Source organism: Brachyistius frenatus, unplaced genomic scaffold, assembly GCF_029030835.1.
Source record: "Brachyistius frenatus isolate BFR_SWC_R1_liver_20210118 unplaced genomic scaffold, ASM2903083v1 Contig_5, whole genome shotgun sequence".
NCBI classification, from domain to species: domain Eukaryota; kingdom Metazoa; phylum Chordata; class Actinopteri; family Embiotocidae; genus Brachyistius; species Brachyistius frenatus.
This window is the reverse complement of record NW_027210604.1, coordinates 7,179,704-7,197,406: the sequence shown is the minus strand read 5'-3', so window position 1 is coordinate 7,197,406 and position 17,703 is coordinate 7,179,704. Positions and strand designations below refer to the sequence as shown.

The window sequence follows — 17,703 nt, the reverse complement described above, 5'->3', positions numbered from 1 at the left end:
TCTGATTCGTTCTCAATACACACAAAGCATTGTCACACTGCACTTCATTTTTTGCCTTTTGAAAATAATCATAGCACCCAGCACTCAACACTTGTAGTCTTTTCTTTTTTTTTTAACCTTGGCTCAGTTCTGAAAACAGAAGAAACGGAATGCCAGTATGCCATCGTACCCAACATGTTTTATCAACCTTCTTCCCCAGTTCCTTAGTGTTTTTATGCCAGAAAGGGTCGTCGTTTTATTTTCCAGATGATGTCTGCAGAGGGCCAAACGAGCGGCGCACTTTAAGACCTTCCCTTGTGTTTACTAGAACTCCCAGGTGTTTTGCGCGGCGGTTGGGGCAGAGTTTTAGACCTTGGTCACTCTGAACTGGATCAGTTGCACTGATTGCACAAGTGACTGACCAGATTAAATAGTCTACTGTGATCCCCCTCTCAGTGTGCAGAGGGAGCGGCTGCCATTGGCTGAAAGTAGGCGGGAGGCAGGGTTACGTCTCTGTACAGTCTGTTTATCAGTATTCCTTTTATCTCTCCTGTCATTTGGTGGATCTTGCTGTTTTATTCTCCCTGGTCCAGAGATCTGTATTAAACTGTATTAAATTGTATAGATTGTGGAAAAAAAAAAAAAAAAAAAAAAAAAAAGAAGCTGAATGTTGCATAGCAGAAGAGAAAAGTTATTCCTTACAGATGACAAAGTGATTTAAAATGTATAAAAGAAATTCAGAAGCAAAGTTTAGGGGATAAATGTAATATTTAGTTTGTAATTACTATTTTTTGTTGGAAGAGGGCTACTGGATAAAGAATCATCTGTAATAAAGTAATTTTAATATTTTTTTTTTGTCCCACTGTGTTTTCTGTGAGGAGGCCAGCGGGATCTTTAAGTATTTAAATTCACAGAAACCCTTCGAATCTGCTTAAACGTGTGAATTGTTTATGATGTTTGTCAGAAATGCCTGAAGCATTGTAATACAATTTTGAATGAATGCAGTACAACAGTTTTGTTAAAAGCTCAAACAAAAGCAGACTTGTATTTGACTTCAAACTGCTTGTTCAAGTTGCGTAACAATGTATTTTGTGGACTCTGTGTACGTTCAAGCAGCCAGCACTTACAGCACCTGAAAATGTGTCGCTTTAAGACGTAACATATTAGGATAAATGGGAATAAATAAAAAAAAAATTTAAAAATGGAGATTTCAAGAAAAAAAAAGAAAAATGTTGGAAATACACATTTAAAGATTTTTTTTTTTTGTATGGAATTTCAAACAATGGAAGGCCTGTGTAAAGAGCAAGATTGTGTCTTGATAAATCAAACTTTTGCTTGGTAAAGACAAGTATTTTGATATGGATTTTTTTTTATTTTTTTTTTTAACTTGACAGTTTGTTTCCAATACCTGTTTCTCTTTCTCTCTCCCCACCCCCCCCCCCCACACACACACACACACACACTTTTTTTTTTTTTTTTTTTTTTTTTTTTTTTTTTTTTTTTTTTTTTTTTTTTTTTTAAAGCATTGCATCATCTTAAAACTCCACAGATATAATGAGTTAATGAAAAACCCAAGTTGTCCAAAGTTGATTAAAGTCTCGGGGCACCATCTCTTCCTCCTCAGCGTGTATAGGATCTCTTCCAGGTGAAGTTCCCTTCCTCTGCACCCACACAGCTCTGCTCAGGAGCCCGTGGTCTTGGTCTCCTCATCACGGTGGGTCTCCTCCTACGAGGAGGGGCCATGTTGCCGGCCCTGCTCCTCTGCCACGCCTGACTGTTTTCTTCTAGTTTACCACCCCAGCTTGCCCCATCCCTCTCCTCTCCTTTCAGGAAATCAGCCACAACTCTGAAGTACTCCAGCACTGCGATATGACTCCAGATGCCTTCCTCCACCTCCTTGCTTCCTGTGCTCCCTCCCTCCCTCCCCTCCAGAGTGAATCCGCAGTGTCCTCCTCTGTCCGTCGACACCAGGAGGAAGTAAGGATTGCTCAGGAAAAGGGGAAGGGGCAAAGTGGAGGCCGGCGGGAGGAGGGGGTCGTCGCTGCTGCAGATGCAGAGCACAGGGACTGCCACCTCATCTGCATCTCTCAGCGGTTCATTCTTCTCCCAGTAGCTCTCCCAGTCCTTGGCTGGGTAAGCTCTTTCACCCAGTGCCCAGGCCACTGAGGGGGCCAGGCCCCCCGGGGAGTGAGATCCCGAAGAGGGGCCCTGCTGAAGCTGGGCTGAAGAGCAGAAAAGAGTCTCCTCAAAGTCCCTGAGGGAGGAGCAGCTGAGGGCCCGATCCACATCCAGGTCTCCTCTGAAGGAACTTGCATATCTAATAGGAGAACCATAATATTATCACATTTATGTAGATTTTACAACCGCTAATAATGTATTTATTTATTTTTTTTTCCTCTCACCTGTGGAGCTGCATTTTCCGGTGGAATAACGCCCACCAGCGATATATGGGAGGCATGGCCGTCTCGAACCACAGTTGGCCCAGAAGCACAGGCGAGATGGCTGCAGCCGCTGTCAGGTATGTGCTCGATCCACACTCCCCCAGGTAGGAGAGGAGGATCCCCGAGCCCGAACCCTCACTCACTGCAACCATCTCAGAGGACGGGTGGCGGCTATGGACGTAAGCCACCGCCTGAAAACGAACGACACCAAAAGTACCGTTTATGCCAGACCAAACCCCACAATGTATAAAACTTTTTTTTTTTTTTTTCAGAGACATCTTGGACAGACATTAACGCTTCCCTGCGGATTAGTCCTAATAAACTAGTGTCAACAGCAGGTCAACATTTCTGTATTTCCAATGCTTGATCAAACACCTCCTCCAAACACCTGCAGAACTAATGACTTTCCCATCAGTCTCGGTTTATCTGGTATATTTAATGACTATTAGCAAATATTGTGCTGACGATCTAAAAATTTAGATTTGTGGTGAATATGAAACGGTGTTAATTTCCTGACCTTCGTGTTTAGTTCAGTTCCACTTTACTAAATTTATAGTTATAGAGCCACCAGCATGTCCGCATTAAACTAAAAATTATTTTAAGTAAACTTGATTCTTTGGATTATTTTCCTGTAATATCACAAAATATTTTTTTTTTAAAAAGAAAAAGTTAATCACACTTTCCTAGAAGGAAAAGTTGTCTTTAAATTGCCAAAATGTGTCACTCCGGCAGGTCGATAACCAAAGATATTCAATTTGCAATAGTTTGAAAGTGGAAAAAAAATAAATTAATGAAATTGTACGTTTTTTTTTTTTTTTCTGTACATTAATTTATCACATTTAAAAAAAAAAAAAAACTTTCCCTCTAACATAAAAGTGTACACCTGCCATCTTGTGTAAATTCTGGGGGGGCGGATGTTCTTTCTGTACCTGTTCAAGATCAGCTGGGTCTCCAAACTCAGTCAGTCGCGCTGTGGTCAGCGGGCACCTCGCTGTGCCTCGAGGGTGAAACACCACCACGTGAAAGCCCTGACGCACGGCCTGGTGGCACAGCGCCTTCAAGTGGGGCGTCATTCCTCCCCAGGACTGAGGGATGAGGAGGAGGACGGGAGGCGTCGAGGTGAAGCAGCCCAGCGCCTTTCCCCCTAACTGTTGCCTCCCCTCCCACCTGTGCCTCGTCACCGCCTCACCCAGTCTCGTCTCCACGGCCCAGTCCAGAGCCACGATCCCCCCGTCTCTCATCAACACGTGCTCTCTAGTGAACTGCATGGTGTCTCCACGTTGCCCACACAACAGGCTGGACACAGTCTGGAGGTGGGGGTCTCCTCTGGGCCAGGTGGCCAGCCTCGACCCGGCCAGAGAGCCACAGTGACGGAGCAAATGTTTGGCCATGGCGGTAGGTTTGCAGATGAGCTTGGGTCCATCCGAGGTCTGAGTTGACGAAATATCTGTCCCCGGTGATTTGGCCTCCTGGGTTTGTGTGTCCTTACTCAGCGGCAGCTCCAGGATCAGGCAAATAATGACCCACAGTCTCCAGCCTGCAGCCCTGACTGCCAGCCCCGTCCAACAACGTACTCTGGGCCAGCGGAGAACCAGAGTGAGCAGGAAAAGTAACAGGGACGGGAACAAAAAGATCAAATAGTCCCACACAAATGATGCCATTGTTAAGTACGGGTGATCGTCGTTAAACGGGAATCTTTGTGTTTTCTTTTAGTAATTTAACTGTGATTTTCTTCAGGATCATCAAACCTAAAAAAAATAATTAAAAAAAATTCATGGTGTTTCAGGAACTAGTGTGAAAGTCCAGGCTGACATGTTGACTGATGGTCTGAACAGTCACCTTCTTTCTCCAGTTTGTCAAGAGGAGTAAAGAAAACACTTTAGTGATTGTCAGGGACACCAAAAAGAGAGCTGGGGGGAAAGGTACGTTACTGTCTCCACTCCTGCTGCTCCTCCTCCCTCCGTAAATCATTTACTACAAGTACAAGCTCGGATAGAAACTGCGCAAACACAGACCACATAAATCTGTTCCATTAATATTATGCGGTTTTAGTCTTTGACCTCTTTCCATGTCTGATGACTTCTTTTGCATTAAATACCCGTTTATCTGCGAATACCAGCACAATTTTGAATCGCTGACAGAGCAGTCCTCGTAAAGTTTTCTTTGACTGTTTTATTTTCATACTTCCAAACAAATTTTATGTTCTCACTCCGATTTGAAGTTTGATAAAAAAAAAAAAAGGGAACAGTGTCGGGGACGCTTTATATACGGAGTGAATAAAACAATAGAAATATCTAATAATAGTATAATAATGGCCTTTTTTGTGTGTGTGTAGTTTGTTTATTGTGATACCTGACTGCGACACTACTCCACTATCTGGAAACAAGAATCATAAAGATTGGTTAATTGGTTGGTGACGCATATGGTGCCAGATGTGCAAAATAGAAATATTAGAAAAAATGCTAATCGTTTGGCTGTGAAATATCTGCTTCAGTTCATTTCTTTACAAACATGTAATTCATATAGAAAATATTCCAATCCGAGGGATCCTTACCAAACATATGACTTGCAGTAAATTGGCCAATAATCCTTTATTGGATTCTAATTATTATCAGTATATATATATAAATCAAATAAATACATATATAAATCAGTATGTATATATATATAAAATGAAAAGGAGCGTATAAATCACAACAAAATGCTTTCTCTTTAAAATGAGGCAGAGGTCACTGCTGGCTATGCTCAAACAAAATGAGAGACAAGCTGAAACGTAGCTCACTTCTTTCTTGATTTATAGAAGTCTTCTATTCTAAATGTAGTTATGAGTGGGCTGTAATGGGATTTTTTTTTTATGATTTTTTTTTTTAAAGTTTAATCAAACATTATTTGTACCCGTCCTACAGGTTGGTGTAATTACAGGTCTCTGACAAGCTGATTTTTAAGAAAGTAAAACTATTTGAGACGTTGTCCTCTACCGGTCTCTTTACGTACTGCAGCACAATCAGCTGTCAGGATCTGTAACTGTCAAAACAGGTTCATACCACCGGTCATCACCAGAAATGAAAGTGAAAGAACTCAGACACAGCTGAGCGCTCTGCCACCTCCTCTTCTTAAAAGTAACCTCGAAGGAGAAGTACCTGCATGTTTTCCCTTTGCCCTCAGTCCTCATTCATACCCATGTTAATATAAGGCGTGTTAAAGACCATCACATTTATGAATCAGGTTTTTTTTCCCCACACAGAATATACTGAAACGACTTGTGCGCTAACGAGAGGGAACCAGAGAAAATAAACGTATCTGCTAATGTTAGAAAAATGACTCGTCAATTAGATACAGAAAGTAAAACAATAAAGGAATCACTTGCAAATAAGAGAGAAAACAGAAGAAACTTTTCGGAGCCTGCTTGGCAAAGAGACTTTCCGGAGCCACAATGCAAAACAAGAGGAAGAGACAAATCTTTTTTTTTTTTTTTCCATCAGCTAAACTGTGACTTTTATTTACTGAGCCACTCGACACGTGTGTGTTTGAACACAATAGTCACAGAAGAGGCTAAAATTCAGCTCTGTTGCCTCATAAATGTTTTGAAAAGCATCTACTGTCACGGGGCGTAAATCCACACATACTAACGAGAATTGTCTTTTATTCATGGTATTTTGTAAGATAAAAAAAAATGGTGATTTCCTGAGAACACTAGATAATGATTTTCATCATCATTCATGTTGTGATGAATGTCATTGATTGTATTTCCTTTGGTTCTGTGCAAATTTGGAACAGCATCAATATTTGTGTGCAATCAGCAAATGTTTACGGACATTTTGTGTATATGTAGTATGTGTTTGACATATTAACCAAAGGCACAAGAGTTATAGTCAGTGTTGCTCCTGCATTCAGACTTATTCAAGTCAAAGTACAACAGACTACTAAAATATCTTTAAAGCACACAAACTAATGTAGAATGTCCAATTTTAGAATAATTTATATATTTTTTTTATAAGATTACAATTCTGGATTCATTAATGCGTCACTTATTTTATTTTATTTTATTTTATTTTATTTTATTTTATATACTGCTGGGTTGTTGCAACGTCCAACAGGTCCTGCCACAATACTCCGGTTTCACAACTTTAGTTTACTGGTTGTACTGTTTTATCTGTGTACTCCTACGTAGATAAACAACCAGCCAAACTCCTTTTCAAGAGCCAGGAATGCGAGCGTGCCTGCTCCTTTCCTGACTTCACGCAACAATAAATCAGGTTGACAACGTTGAATCGGAGCGAAAGGCGTAGACGCTCATTACGTTGTACTGCATTTGACTGTCCCGACAAAAGGTGATGCCAAATTTGAGTCCGGAAATTACATTTCAATAAATGTGAAGACAATGAATAATCATTGAAGATCATTACATCCCCTCATCATCGTGCGTGTTGTTTGAGTCACTGTTGTTGTTGTGTTTTTTTTTCAATCTGATCTACTTTTCTCTCTCCCCCCCCAAAAGGTGACTGACTTCAGTCAGCCCGCAGTCCAACTGGCGCTGAAGGGACGGGCGTGGACCACGTCAGCCTCGGACAAGGCAACGGGACCGTGGGCACCGGCCTGACAGCTGGCAACAAGAACATAACTCTGGTGTCCTACACAGCGTCTCGCTGCTCCCCTGATGTAGAGCTATTGGTTGTGGACCAGGTGGGTATAATGGAAGGATCCTGTTTCTACACAACACAAGCTGTGACCACCAGCAGCCCCTCAGGGTCCACAAACGGCAGCTCTTGCATCTTTGTCTATAAGAGCTGTTCAGTCTTTTCTTCTTTGCCTAAACCTGACAGCAGAAATAGGAGAAGTGATCGCGTGAGTATTTTAGTACGACCGAAAGGAACGTATTAATCAGGTGCGCACATCTGGAGAGACGGGCTGCTCTTATTGTGGTGAGAAGGAGACGCGGAGAAAACAAAGAATACGTGGAGAACGTGTTTTTACAACCCGTGTACACATTTCTGAGATGCCAGAGGAAATCATATTCAGACATCTCGTCTTTCCAGCGATGACATTTCCAACTTATCAAATGAACCGAATAATGATTGACAACCAACGACAAGAAGGAGCCACGAAATATCAGCAATTAAAAACAAATTCTTGCGACTCAGCATTTTCTCGCCTCTGGGTCATCCCAGCGTTTCTCTGCTTGGACGTCCCACCCAGTCCCGTTATTCAGGTGTGTGTTACCGAGGTTGTATTATTAAGCCTTTTTTTTTTTCTCGCCTTTTTGTTTTTCCCACAGTATTAACTTTCTTGCTGATAATCTTCTACATAGCGTTCTTGTTATATTTATATTTCTTCACTTCAATGGGATCAGATTTCCTTTTCCATTGCTGGAATCACTTTAACACACGCAAACCCTTTTTTTTTTTTTTTAAATACAGCGATTTGCATCTGATTTCAATGACACAATTACTCTTCGTAAATCACCCGTAAAACAGGTGCAAAAACAATATCAAATCAGGCCCTCAGTTGGCAGTTGTAGATAACACTAATATAGTCCAATACCCTGCAACAACCCAACAATTGATACGGTTTAAGTTCCTCTCCTTGAAATGATTAAACCCTTATAAACTCTGTTGATCAAAATTACATATTTAGAAGGTCCTTCTAAGAAAAAATAAACCTCAAATACTTGAAAGTGTAACTGTAAATATTTCAGCTACACCTTCATCCAATACGCTTGATTTATTCATTTGTAAATAGTCCCTTCATCTGTCTCCACCCATGGTTCCTCCTGTGTGAAACTCTGGCTGTCTGAATTTGTTGTTTTTTTTATTTTGAGACTGTCAGAGTTTCACTACAGTTCCTCATTCTATCATGTTACAAACGTCACATGGACATGTAGAGATTAAAAACCTGTGGAATGACTCGAAAAGCCTAATTTATCTGCTGTGATCTATGGCATTTTTTTTAACACTTGGATTTTATGATATATATGTATATATATATATATATATATATATATAGAGAGAGAGAGAGAGAGAGAGAGAGAGAGAGAGAGAGGTAGTACACAACAGCAATAATGAATTGCCGGTGTTGGATTGATGTCTGTTTCCCACTCTAAAAGTGTTTCCCTTTAACCTGAATCTAACCTTGTCCTAACCCCAATCACCGAGGGGTGCACTGCACAGGAAACACTATGATCTTGTCTTCTTGTTTGTCCATGTTACATCATAAGACAACAGAGTAGCTGCTGAAAGAAAACCATCTCTGTACTTCTTATCAACAATCAGAGCAAACACAAAGAAGTCTACCGGTCATGTTGGTAATATTACAAACATATTACAAAAAAATATTACAAATATTACAGTTTGATTCTTTAAACGAGACCTTAAAGAAGCAGAAGAAATATTGTAAACAAATTAATTAACATTTGTACAGTATTATTTGCTCTGACAAGTGTCACTGTGTTTCTGCTTTACTCTCATCTCCTGCCAATCTGATTTTTTTTTTTTTAAGAATGTAGGATGTTAAGTACATTTGTTTATTCATTGGACACAAATTTCTCTGAAAAATATACTTTTGTAAATGAATAAATAACTGTAAGGAGGTTAATAATGAATGGAAACACAGATTTACTAAAAACCATACATGATGCACGTTTTTGTTAAACAGTGACAGTGGTATGAAATGGAAAATGAAACATTAAAGTGAAAGATCTGCTGTGCTGTTCAGGAAATGAAATGATGTCAAAGGAACAGGTCGAACAAGTCCCGCAGAACCCTGTTCTGACTGATAGCCATAATAAAGCAGGTGTTGACACTAACTCTTAAATGCAAAGGAGAGCAACAAGGTCAGTACTCCTTCAATTCATTGAGTAAGTCCTAAATGAGACCTGATGATGCAGATAATACTCTCATAAATTTATGGGAAAATTGTTAAGTTTAGTATTTTATGACTATTTACAGACTACGTGCTAAGTGCTTTGAATTGAAAGTGAATGCGTTATCGTGTGCATGAGAAGAGAAGACTCAGGGTTCGAGCTTGTTCTCCTGAGTAGCTAACAGAAAGTATGTTTGCATTGCTGGTTCTTCGACTGTTTGTGTCATTGGAATAAGAAGGTACTTCTCACCACTATGCTTTTTGTTGTTGCTTGTTTTTAGAGTTTTAGGTTTACATCGCTGCTGGTATTATTGTGTGTATGCTGACAGGTGATTGATCAGAGTCGCAATTAACAAACATCATCTGTCTCATTTCTCACAACAGTCTTTTTAAAGTCCAACTTTCAGCTATAAAAAAGTACAACATTTTTGTCCTGTAAGACACCATTATGAATTTTGCTGAATTGTTGATAGCACCTTTCACTAATTCGATAATAATCATGTTTAAAGAAGACATTAAAACATCCATGACTGAGACAGCTCTTTCCACCTCTGACTGTTTGACAGGTGGAGGAGGGATGTCTTCACGGCTGGCTGTGTTGTGTCTCCTGCTGCTGCACACTGGAGCTCTGGGTTTTGGGATATTACCAGGAAAGTCTCTGAATCACCTGGAAATTACAAAGAAAGCTATTTTAAATGCCACAGTCCAGGTGTGCCGTGCTCTGGCCCAAGCTGAGGGCGCAGACTTCACTTTTCCCGTAAGAATTCACTATAATGAATTTATTTCACCTGAACAGAGTAGCCTACATCTCTTTTTTTTTTTTTTTATCAATTTTTTTTAAATTTTTTTTTAGGAATGCTCAATATAACTTGACTTTGTCTGCTTGTATAGTCACAGCCTTTCACTGCAGAGGGTGTTGTCGCAGCCTGCAGGGTCCCACAATCGTCTAAAACTTTCCGTCGGGCCATTATATTCATTATGCTGAGGAATATACGTGTGGACCTCCGCCATGCTCTTAATCCAAGCTTCCACTTTGACGAGGAGATGTTTGTTCAAGGAAGGAAAATCATCACAGAAGGGATAGTGGCTGTCAAAGCAAGCAACAAGCAGGAAAACTATAAGGCAGCGAGGCAGAAACTGGGAGAGATTTTACATCCTTTACAGGTATTTATCATCATTTACAAATATTTCATATTGCTCATGGATTATTAACCCTATTCTTTTTTTTTTTTTTTTTTTTTTATCAACTTGAAGGACTTCTACAGTCACAGTAACTGGGTAGAACTGGGAAACACACTCCCAAACTCCAATCTGATTAGATCAGACGCCAGCATTGGTAACATAGCAGGTAAAAATGTGATTTGATGTCATGGGTGTGTCAACAGAGAGCACTAATAATCCTGACGAGGAATGTAGTTTGGAAGTGATTGGAGAGAAACTATTTAACAAAAGACGACATAATTAAAATGTTGATTTACATGTTCACAGATGAAAGCAGGGCGACGTGCCGCAGCTGTGATGGAGGCGACTGCAGGAACAACATTTTGGAGGACATCACAGCAGAGCAGATCCTGACCTCTGGGTACTTTGGTGTCGTGCCTTTATTCTCCACCAAACCCAAAGGTAAACAATATGTTCTTCTACTTGCAACAGCATTTTTGTCCTACTGTAATGAAAGGGTTCACAAGAACACACACGTGTTCACGTGAGGTTTACACGAGGTTTCTATTCTGGTATCTACTGTAAGGTTTGCATTTGATACTTGACCAGCGGTAGAAAGTAACTTAGTATATTTTCTAAAGCACTATATAGTTATATTTCCATTTGATACTTTGATACTTTCTACTCCACTTCATTTATTGGGCAGCTTTAGTTCACTTCTTCAGAGGATAATTTGACAACAATTAATTATATAAGAAGCTGTTAAAATTCAACACATTGTGAAGGCTTATACCAGTGTTTTCTAACCCGTTTGTCTTCCTACAAAATCGGTGTGTAGTCAGGGTCTCAATTCAAATGGCTGAGTTATTAACAGCTTCACCAAATTTAATTTTTTTCACTCTAAACTTCTCACATGGTCTCATTTCAATAAATCTTAATAATTCGATATCTCACCAAAAAAACTAAAGATTAGAGAAAAAGTAAAAAAAAAAAAAAACTCCCAGTCATCATCTGATGGCCCCTCAAATGTATCTGCTGTCCCTGGTTATAAAACTGGACATGAAGTAGTTTAAACCAGCTCCACCTGCAGCAGCTACAACATTAACATGCTGGTTATGCACTAACGTTGTGGTTGTGGTTGTTGTCTTAGAGATCATACCAAGGTCATGTTTTTCTCCAAACAGACCCAAGCCTGAGTGTGACCTCAAAACATTCATTAGATGACAAGTTGTTCCACAATATCTAAGTTAAAACCAGTTGCACACAACGACTTCTAGAATTACACCTGGATTTGACTAGTAAAACACCACTTAGAAAAGTCTGATATCATCAAGTGTAGTGCATTGTACAAGTAGGCTATTTATCATCTTTCTCTCACACTATTCGATGAAAAGGAAAATGCAGCCATGGAGGAGCAGTTGATCAAACCAGTCAGATCAAGCCTAAAGGTGGGATCAACAAAGACACGTTTGACTCCAGCCACGGACATCTCCACACTCAAGCGGCGAATGTGGCAATAGCTGCAACCAGTGAGCTACTACAAGACATTCGAGGGGCTGCCGGTGACAGACCATTCCTACAGTAGGCTAAGAAACCCACTCTGCATGTTTCTGGTTATGTAGGCCACTATAAGGACATGTATTTAAGTTTTCTTTTTCTTTTCCGTTTCATCTCTCTCCATCCCTCAGGATGATGGGAATCTCCAAAGGATCCAATAAAGCTCTTTGCTTTGTCATTGACACCACAAAAAGCATGAGTGATGAAATTGAGGCAGTGAGAACCGTCACTGCTTCTATCATCAACAGCAACGTGGGAACCAAGAATGAGCCCTCAGTTTACATCCTCGTACCTTTCAATGATCCAGGTAGGATGTTTAGATGCTACAAATATGACTGGTGAAAAGGTGCTTGTTTCATGTTATTGATGTAGTGGAGATGAAGACTAAATCCACATTTTCTGTCACCACTGAACCTCAGGATTCGGGCCGCTGACAAAGACTACAGACCCAGCAGTTTTCATGAATGCTATTAATTCACTATCAGTGACCGGTGGAGGAGATGAGGAGGAAATGAGTCTTTCAGGGCTTCAGGTGCTGTGATATGTGTTTTGTTTTTTTCTAAAGCTTTCTGGTGTGTAAATAGTTTTAACTAAAACTATCTTATCTTTTCGATCATATCTTCTTCATACAGCTGGCTTTAGCTGGCGCTCCTTTTAATTCCGAGATCTTCCTCTTCACGGATGCACCTGCTAAAAACAAAGACCTGAAGAGCACCGTGATCGCACTCATAGAGCGGACCCAAACTGTGGTGAGTAGCTACTGTGTCAGTGTAGAAGGATAGCTTATATGATCACATACAAATCTATCCTTAAAGACTGTAATAAAGAAGAAATGAAAACAGATATTATATGTATATTTTTTGGAAGAAATAATTGCAACTAGTGAAAGTTCCTGATTTTGTTAAGTTTTTTTATTTACTTTTTCTCTTTCCAGGTGAACTTCATGATTACTGACTCAAATGTGATCAATCGTCGGAGACGGAGGGATCAGCAACAAACCAGAGGGATAACGGCATCAGACTCCCAGCTCTACAGAGACCTGGCTCGGGCTTCAGGAGGTCAGGCCATTGAGGTCACAAAGAGTGAACTTCCTCTGGCCGTGGATATCATAATTGACTCGACCAGCTCTTCTCTGGTAAGATCTTAATGACTTGTTGGTTTTGTCAGTTGAAAGATTTCAGCTGCTTAACGTAATCTCTTCCTGTAATCTCCCAGGTGACCCTTCTGCAGGCAGCCAGGAGCCCAGGAAGGGCTGATAACTTCAGTTTTGTAGTTGATGAAACAGTAACAAACCTTCGCGTTTACATCACTGGCCAATCTGTCGCTTTCACTGTCATCAGCCCCACAGGTATAACTGCCTATCTGATGATTTTTCTCTTTATTAACACCAGTCTTGAGACACGATTATTTTTGTATCAATACGTCAGTACGTTAATTTGACATTGGTAGCGTCTTTAGTCCTCTACACCATAGTCATACGTTCTGCAGATTTTTACAAATTTGCATGTTCGCTTCACCTAAGAAACCAGCATTTATCATGACGTTTTTGGTCATTATTATGCTCTGAAGGATTTTCATTCATTCTCTCAAAGATTTTACAATTTCTCAAATGTTTGTTCACAGAGAAATGAGGAAATTTGTTTCTAATTTTATTCTTTTCCAATTAAATTGAAAATGTACTGATGTTTGAGAATACTTAACATAGCTTATCTTTTAGGCAATTAAAACACAATTATCAGTATGTTAACTAATTCTTATAACTATTTCCTACTAGCATGCTTACTATTAACTTTGTTTAAAGGTGAATCTCAGCAAAGCAGCGACACAGCGTCACTGATCACTGCATCCCAGTTAGTGGGAAACTTCAGGACTCTGCGACTAAAACAACAAGTTGGACGATGGGAAATAAAAATGGCGTCAACAAACTCCTACACTCTGAAAGTTATAGGTGAGACACTCGGCTTACACTTTTGTTTGCTGCCTGTTAAAGTTTTGTTGTAAAAAATGCAATACTTTTAAATTAAGTTTTATTACATCATGTGGCATTACAGCTGCACACGTTGAAAAACATTTCTTTCTTGTACATACAGTATTCATTTCTTTTTTCTTTTTTTTTAAATTGAAAGCACCAGTACAATGAAAACAACGCTGACATCCATAACCCCTCTGGATATATTGCAATTACTTTGGTGTTGAATTAACTTTTCAAATACCATTTCTTTCTTAATTGCTAATTACTGCAGTGACATTCCCATCAACTGCATTTTGTATTTAGTGCTACTTAGCAATATAAGCCATAGTAAGATGGTGAACATGGTAAATACTATTCCTACATTGTCATTGTGAGTATGTCAGTAAGCTGACATGAGCATGTAGTTCAAAGAACTGCTGTTGTTATGTAAAACCTCACACAGCTGCTCCCCTGAGGGCTTTTTTCTCCACTACTACAACTGGGAATCAAAGAATATTTTGCTGGTTAATGATAATAAAATAATCTTTGTGCTTAAATTTGATCAGCCAGCGAACAGGAATACAGATAGGACACCCGAGTGTTTGCAGAAAAACACAATGACAGGGACTGTATAATTAAAATCATAGCTGAGTTACTGTACGCACTCTTGTTACCTCCCGTCCCTCTGTAACTTCAACCACAGCTACACATTGTTGTGCTATCTTCAGGTGAAGCAAAGCGATGTATGGTTTGCTCATTTGATTTTCTTAATTTCTTTTCCTCATGACTTTTTATTTGCAGGTCAGAGTCCTATTGACTTTTTGTTTGACTTTGTGGAAGCATCGGAACCCTTTACCGGATTTGACGCTCTTGATACACGGCCTAGGGCTGGTAAAGAAAACTGTTAAGATGTGAATTTGATCATTTGCAGATTTTTACAAAACATCTTCAATTCCAGAGATGATGAATTCGCTTTTTCTTTAAAGGTGTCAACGGTAGCTTGTTGGTGTCTGTAACGGGGAGCAGCTCTGCGGAGGTGAAAGAAGTCGCTCTGGTTGCATCGTCAGGGTCAGAGGAGGTGAAAGGAGTTGTGGTGCCACAGGGGAGTGGAAACGTTTTAGTCCAGGTCGACAGGATGCCGTCGGTGGAGTTTGTGGTGTGGGTGAAGGGACAAGATACCTCCAGCACTTCGCCAATAGTCTTTCAAAGGCAGTCACCCACCAACTTCAGAGCCTCTAATCTAACTGTTGCTGTGAGTGCCTATCCCAAACAACTGTGACACAGCAGCATCACCTCCAACATTGGAGGATATGCGGCAACTAAAAGTTGAAACTTTTCATAGCCTAAAAGAGCTCTTTATCTTTACAAGCACTGACTCTTATGTGATTCCTTCCTCTTTTTTTTTTTTAGGCTGATTCAGATAGCATCTTGATACCAGGAACACCATTCTCTGTGCCTTTCACTGTAATGACCCAAGGAACAGGGGGAAACTTTACCATCCGAGCCACCAACAACCAACGTTTTGAATCAACATTTCCCTCCAGTTTATCCCTGGAAACTAGAAACAGTGCTAATGGAACAGTGACCCTCTCAGCACCTCTTAACACCCCGTCTGGTACTGACGTTACCCTGACCATTGAAGCCAAGGCTCCAGGAGGCACAGACACTAACTACATTGTGTTGCGCTTCTCCATTGTTAACACGGTAATACTATTGCAATTGATTTATAAAAAATCCTTGGTGGTAACTCTTTGTTGTAAAGATCTGTAATTTCCTGGAAAAAAATATTTATTTCAAACTAATTGTCGGGAAAGCAGGAATTTCTTTCTTCTTTTTAAAAAAAAAAAAAGAAGTTAATTTAAATAGTCATTTATTTTTATAACATTTATTGTCCTTGTGTGTTGAATTGTGTGTTTACATGTAGACGGTTTCACCCTTTTTTGCATGTTCAGCTGACCTGGTTTGCTGGCTAGAAGAGCATTTGACTGAAGTTGTACACACCGAATGCTTTCTGTATTAATTTAATTAAAGACAAACTACAAAATTCTTTCCAGTAAACATCATAAAAATTTGTGTTAAATTGCTTGAAAATTACAGTTTTTCTTCTGCCCTTCAAAATTTCTTTAACTTTTTATTTGTTGGTTAATTCATTGATGTAAAAGTTTCTGGCTAAACACCCCCTCACACACACATTTGAGTCAGAAAATTAAATTTTAAGACAAATCTTAAGACAATCAATAATCATTGAAGATCATTACATCCCCTCATCATTGTGTGCGTTGCTGTCGTTTTTTTCAATTTGATCTACTTTTCTCCCCCCTCAAAGGTGACTGACTTCACTCGCCCAGTGTGCCAGCAGCCCAGCCTCCGGTCCAACTGCTCTGAAAACTGCAGCTTATCGACATGGGCGCTCTCTGTCCGAGTTACTGATGGTGCTGAAGGGACGGGTGTCGACCGCGTCAGCCTCAAACAAGGCAACGGGACCATCAATACCAGCCTGGAAGCTGGCAACAAGAACATAACTCTGGTGTCCTACACCGCATCTTGCTGTTCGCCTGATGTGGAGCTGATGGTTGTGGATCGGGTGGGTAATGTAGGATCCTGTTTCTACACAATCCGGGAAGGTTCGTCATCTCCTGTCTCTGTGTCCACCAAAGTCATTCAGTCACCCGTTTTTTGCCTGAGTACAGTCATTATAGGACTCCATTTACTAACAGAACTGGGCTTCAAATGAGTCTATGTCAAAGTGGCAAAAAGGTAAAACCACAATAATCTATATATTGTTTTATTTTAACATTGATTCAATTTACTATGTAGCTTATCAATGGGCAGAAATATTTGTCACTACATATATATAACAATATATAAATGATATCTAAATTGCTCAACTTACATAATTACATGCTATAATATGACTTTTTTTAAAATATTTTTGACGACATAATAAAGTATGACTTTTTTAATACTTTGGATGCAAACTAAACAGACATCTTTGAAATATTTTGGACTACATAATACATGATATTCTTTTTGACATTTTCTATAATCAATAGGTGAGCTGAGCTTACTTTTCTGGGCACTGTCATTGTGATGGGCTCACACTTCTTGTCATGCAGCTTGTATAACCTAAGAGGACGAGTGAAGAGATGAGACAGAGCAGACAGAAAACAGGACAAAGTGGACCAAATACTATACTAAGATTTTTTTTTTTTGATATTTTGGATGACATACTTTTGTAAAAAAAAATATATATATATTTTTTACAATATACTATAGTATGACATCTTTTTGAAATTGTGGACCACATACTAAAGTATGACATTTTTTTAAAATTTGGAACGACATGCTATAGAATGACTTTTTTTTTAAATCATTTTTGACGACATACTAAAGTATGGCATTTAAAAAAAAACAACATTTTGGATGACAAACTGGACGACATGCTATGGTATGACTTTTTTTCATATCAACAAAGTCGTGATCCCCTCGATTGTCACCATGATTATTATTTACATCTGGCAAATCAGGATGTTCTAGTGGTATTCCAGTTTTTCTGGTGTGCCCTCTGGTGGAGTCCTAACACAGTGTTACAGTACAGAGTAAAGTGTGTGAGCAATAACGTTCACGGCGCATACGGTTGAGAACGTGAACGTATGGTTCGAAGGCAAGTATATCTCCTGCCATAACTGCAACCTGCTGGCCATGTGATCACTTCTCATGAGAAAATGAACCAGGGAAATGGTGTAAAAAGAAATG

At 39.6% G+C, this 17,703-nt stretch overlaps 2 protein-coding genes across 2 annotated transcripts; one reads left to right on the top strand and one right to left on the bottom strand.

Annotated features, from left to right (window-relative positions):
- Nucleotides 1-1,510: 1,510 nt before the first annotated feature.
- LOC138635154 (protein ABHD15) lies at nucleotides 1,511-4,330 on the bottom strand. The gene is made up of 3 exons (XM_069722517.1): nucleotides 3,350-4,330; nucleotides 2,382-2,611; nucleotides 1,511-2,296 (listed from the first exon to the last, which is right to left on the bottom strand). The coding sequence occupies exons 1-3, from the start codon at nucleotides 4,079-4,081 to the stop codon at nucleotides 1,600-1,602; spliced, it is 1,659 nt and encodes a 552-aa protein (XP_069578618.1). The 5' UTR covers nucleotides 4,082-4,330; the 3' UTR covers nucleotides 1,511-1,599.
- A 5,523-nt stretch (nucleotides 4,331-9,853) lies between these two features.
- Nucleotides 9,854-17,645, top strand: LOC138633579 (von Willebrand factor A domain-containing protein 7-like). Its single transcript, XM_069719919.1, has 15 exons — nucleotides 9,854-10,035; nucleotides 10,170-10,442; nucleotides 10,533-10,626; nucleotides 10,767-10,901; nucleotides 11,834-12,020; nucleotides 12,128-12,303; nucleotides 12,416-12,528; nucleotides 12,629-12,745; nucleotides 12,931-13,131; nucleotides 13,212-13,344; nucleotides 13,798-13,944; nucleotides 14,749-14,838; nucleotides 14,934-15,199; nucleotides 15,358-15,651; nucleotides 16,274-17,645. The coding sequence occupies exons 1-15, from the start codon at nucleotides 9,856-9,858 to the stop codon at nucleotides 16,679-16,681; spliced, it is 2,814 nt and encodes a 937-aa protein (XP_069576020.1). The 5' UTR covers nucleotides 9,854-9,855; the 3' UTR covers nucleotides 16,682-17,645.
- Nucleotides 17,646-17,703: the final 58 nt, after the last annotated feature.

Excerpts from the sequence above, each read along its gene's own strand:
- LOC138635154 (XM_069722517.1), bottom strand. The coding sequence starts at position 4,081 with ATGGCATCATTTGTGTGGGACTATTTGATCTTTTTGTTCCCGTCCCTG. Across the intron at positions 2,612-3,349 it reads ACCCAGCTGATCTTGAACAG|GCGGTGGCTTACGTCCATAG; the intron begins GTACAGAAAGAA and ends GTTCGTTTTCAG. Across the intron at positions 2,297-2,381 it reads CGGAAAATGCAGCTCCACAG|ATATGCAAGTTCCTTCAGAG; the intron begins GTGAGAGGAAAA and ends TTCTCCTATTAG.
- LOC138633579 (XM_069719919.1), top strand. The coding sequence starts at position 9,856 with ATGTCTTCACGGCTGGCTGTGTTGTGTCTCCTGCTGCTGCACACTGGA. Across the intron at positions 12,304-12,415 it reads CGTACCTTTCAATGATCCAG|GATTCGGGCCGCTGACAAAG; the intron begins GTAGGATGTTTA and ends ACTGAACCTCAG. Across the intron at positions 14,839-14,933 it reads TGATACACGGCCTAGGGCTG|GTGTCAACGGTAGCTTGTTG; the intron begins GTAAAGAAAACT and ends TTTTCTTTAAAG.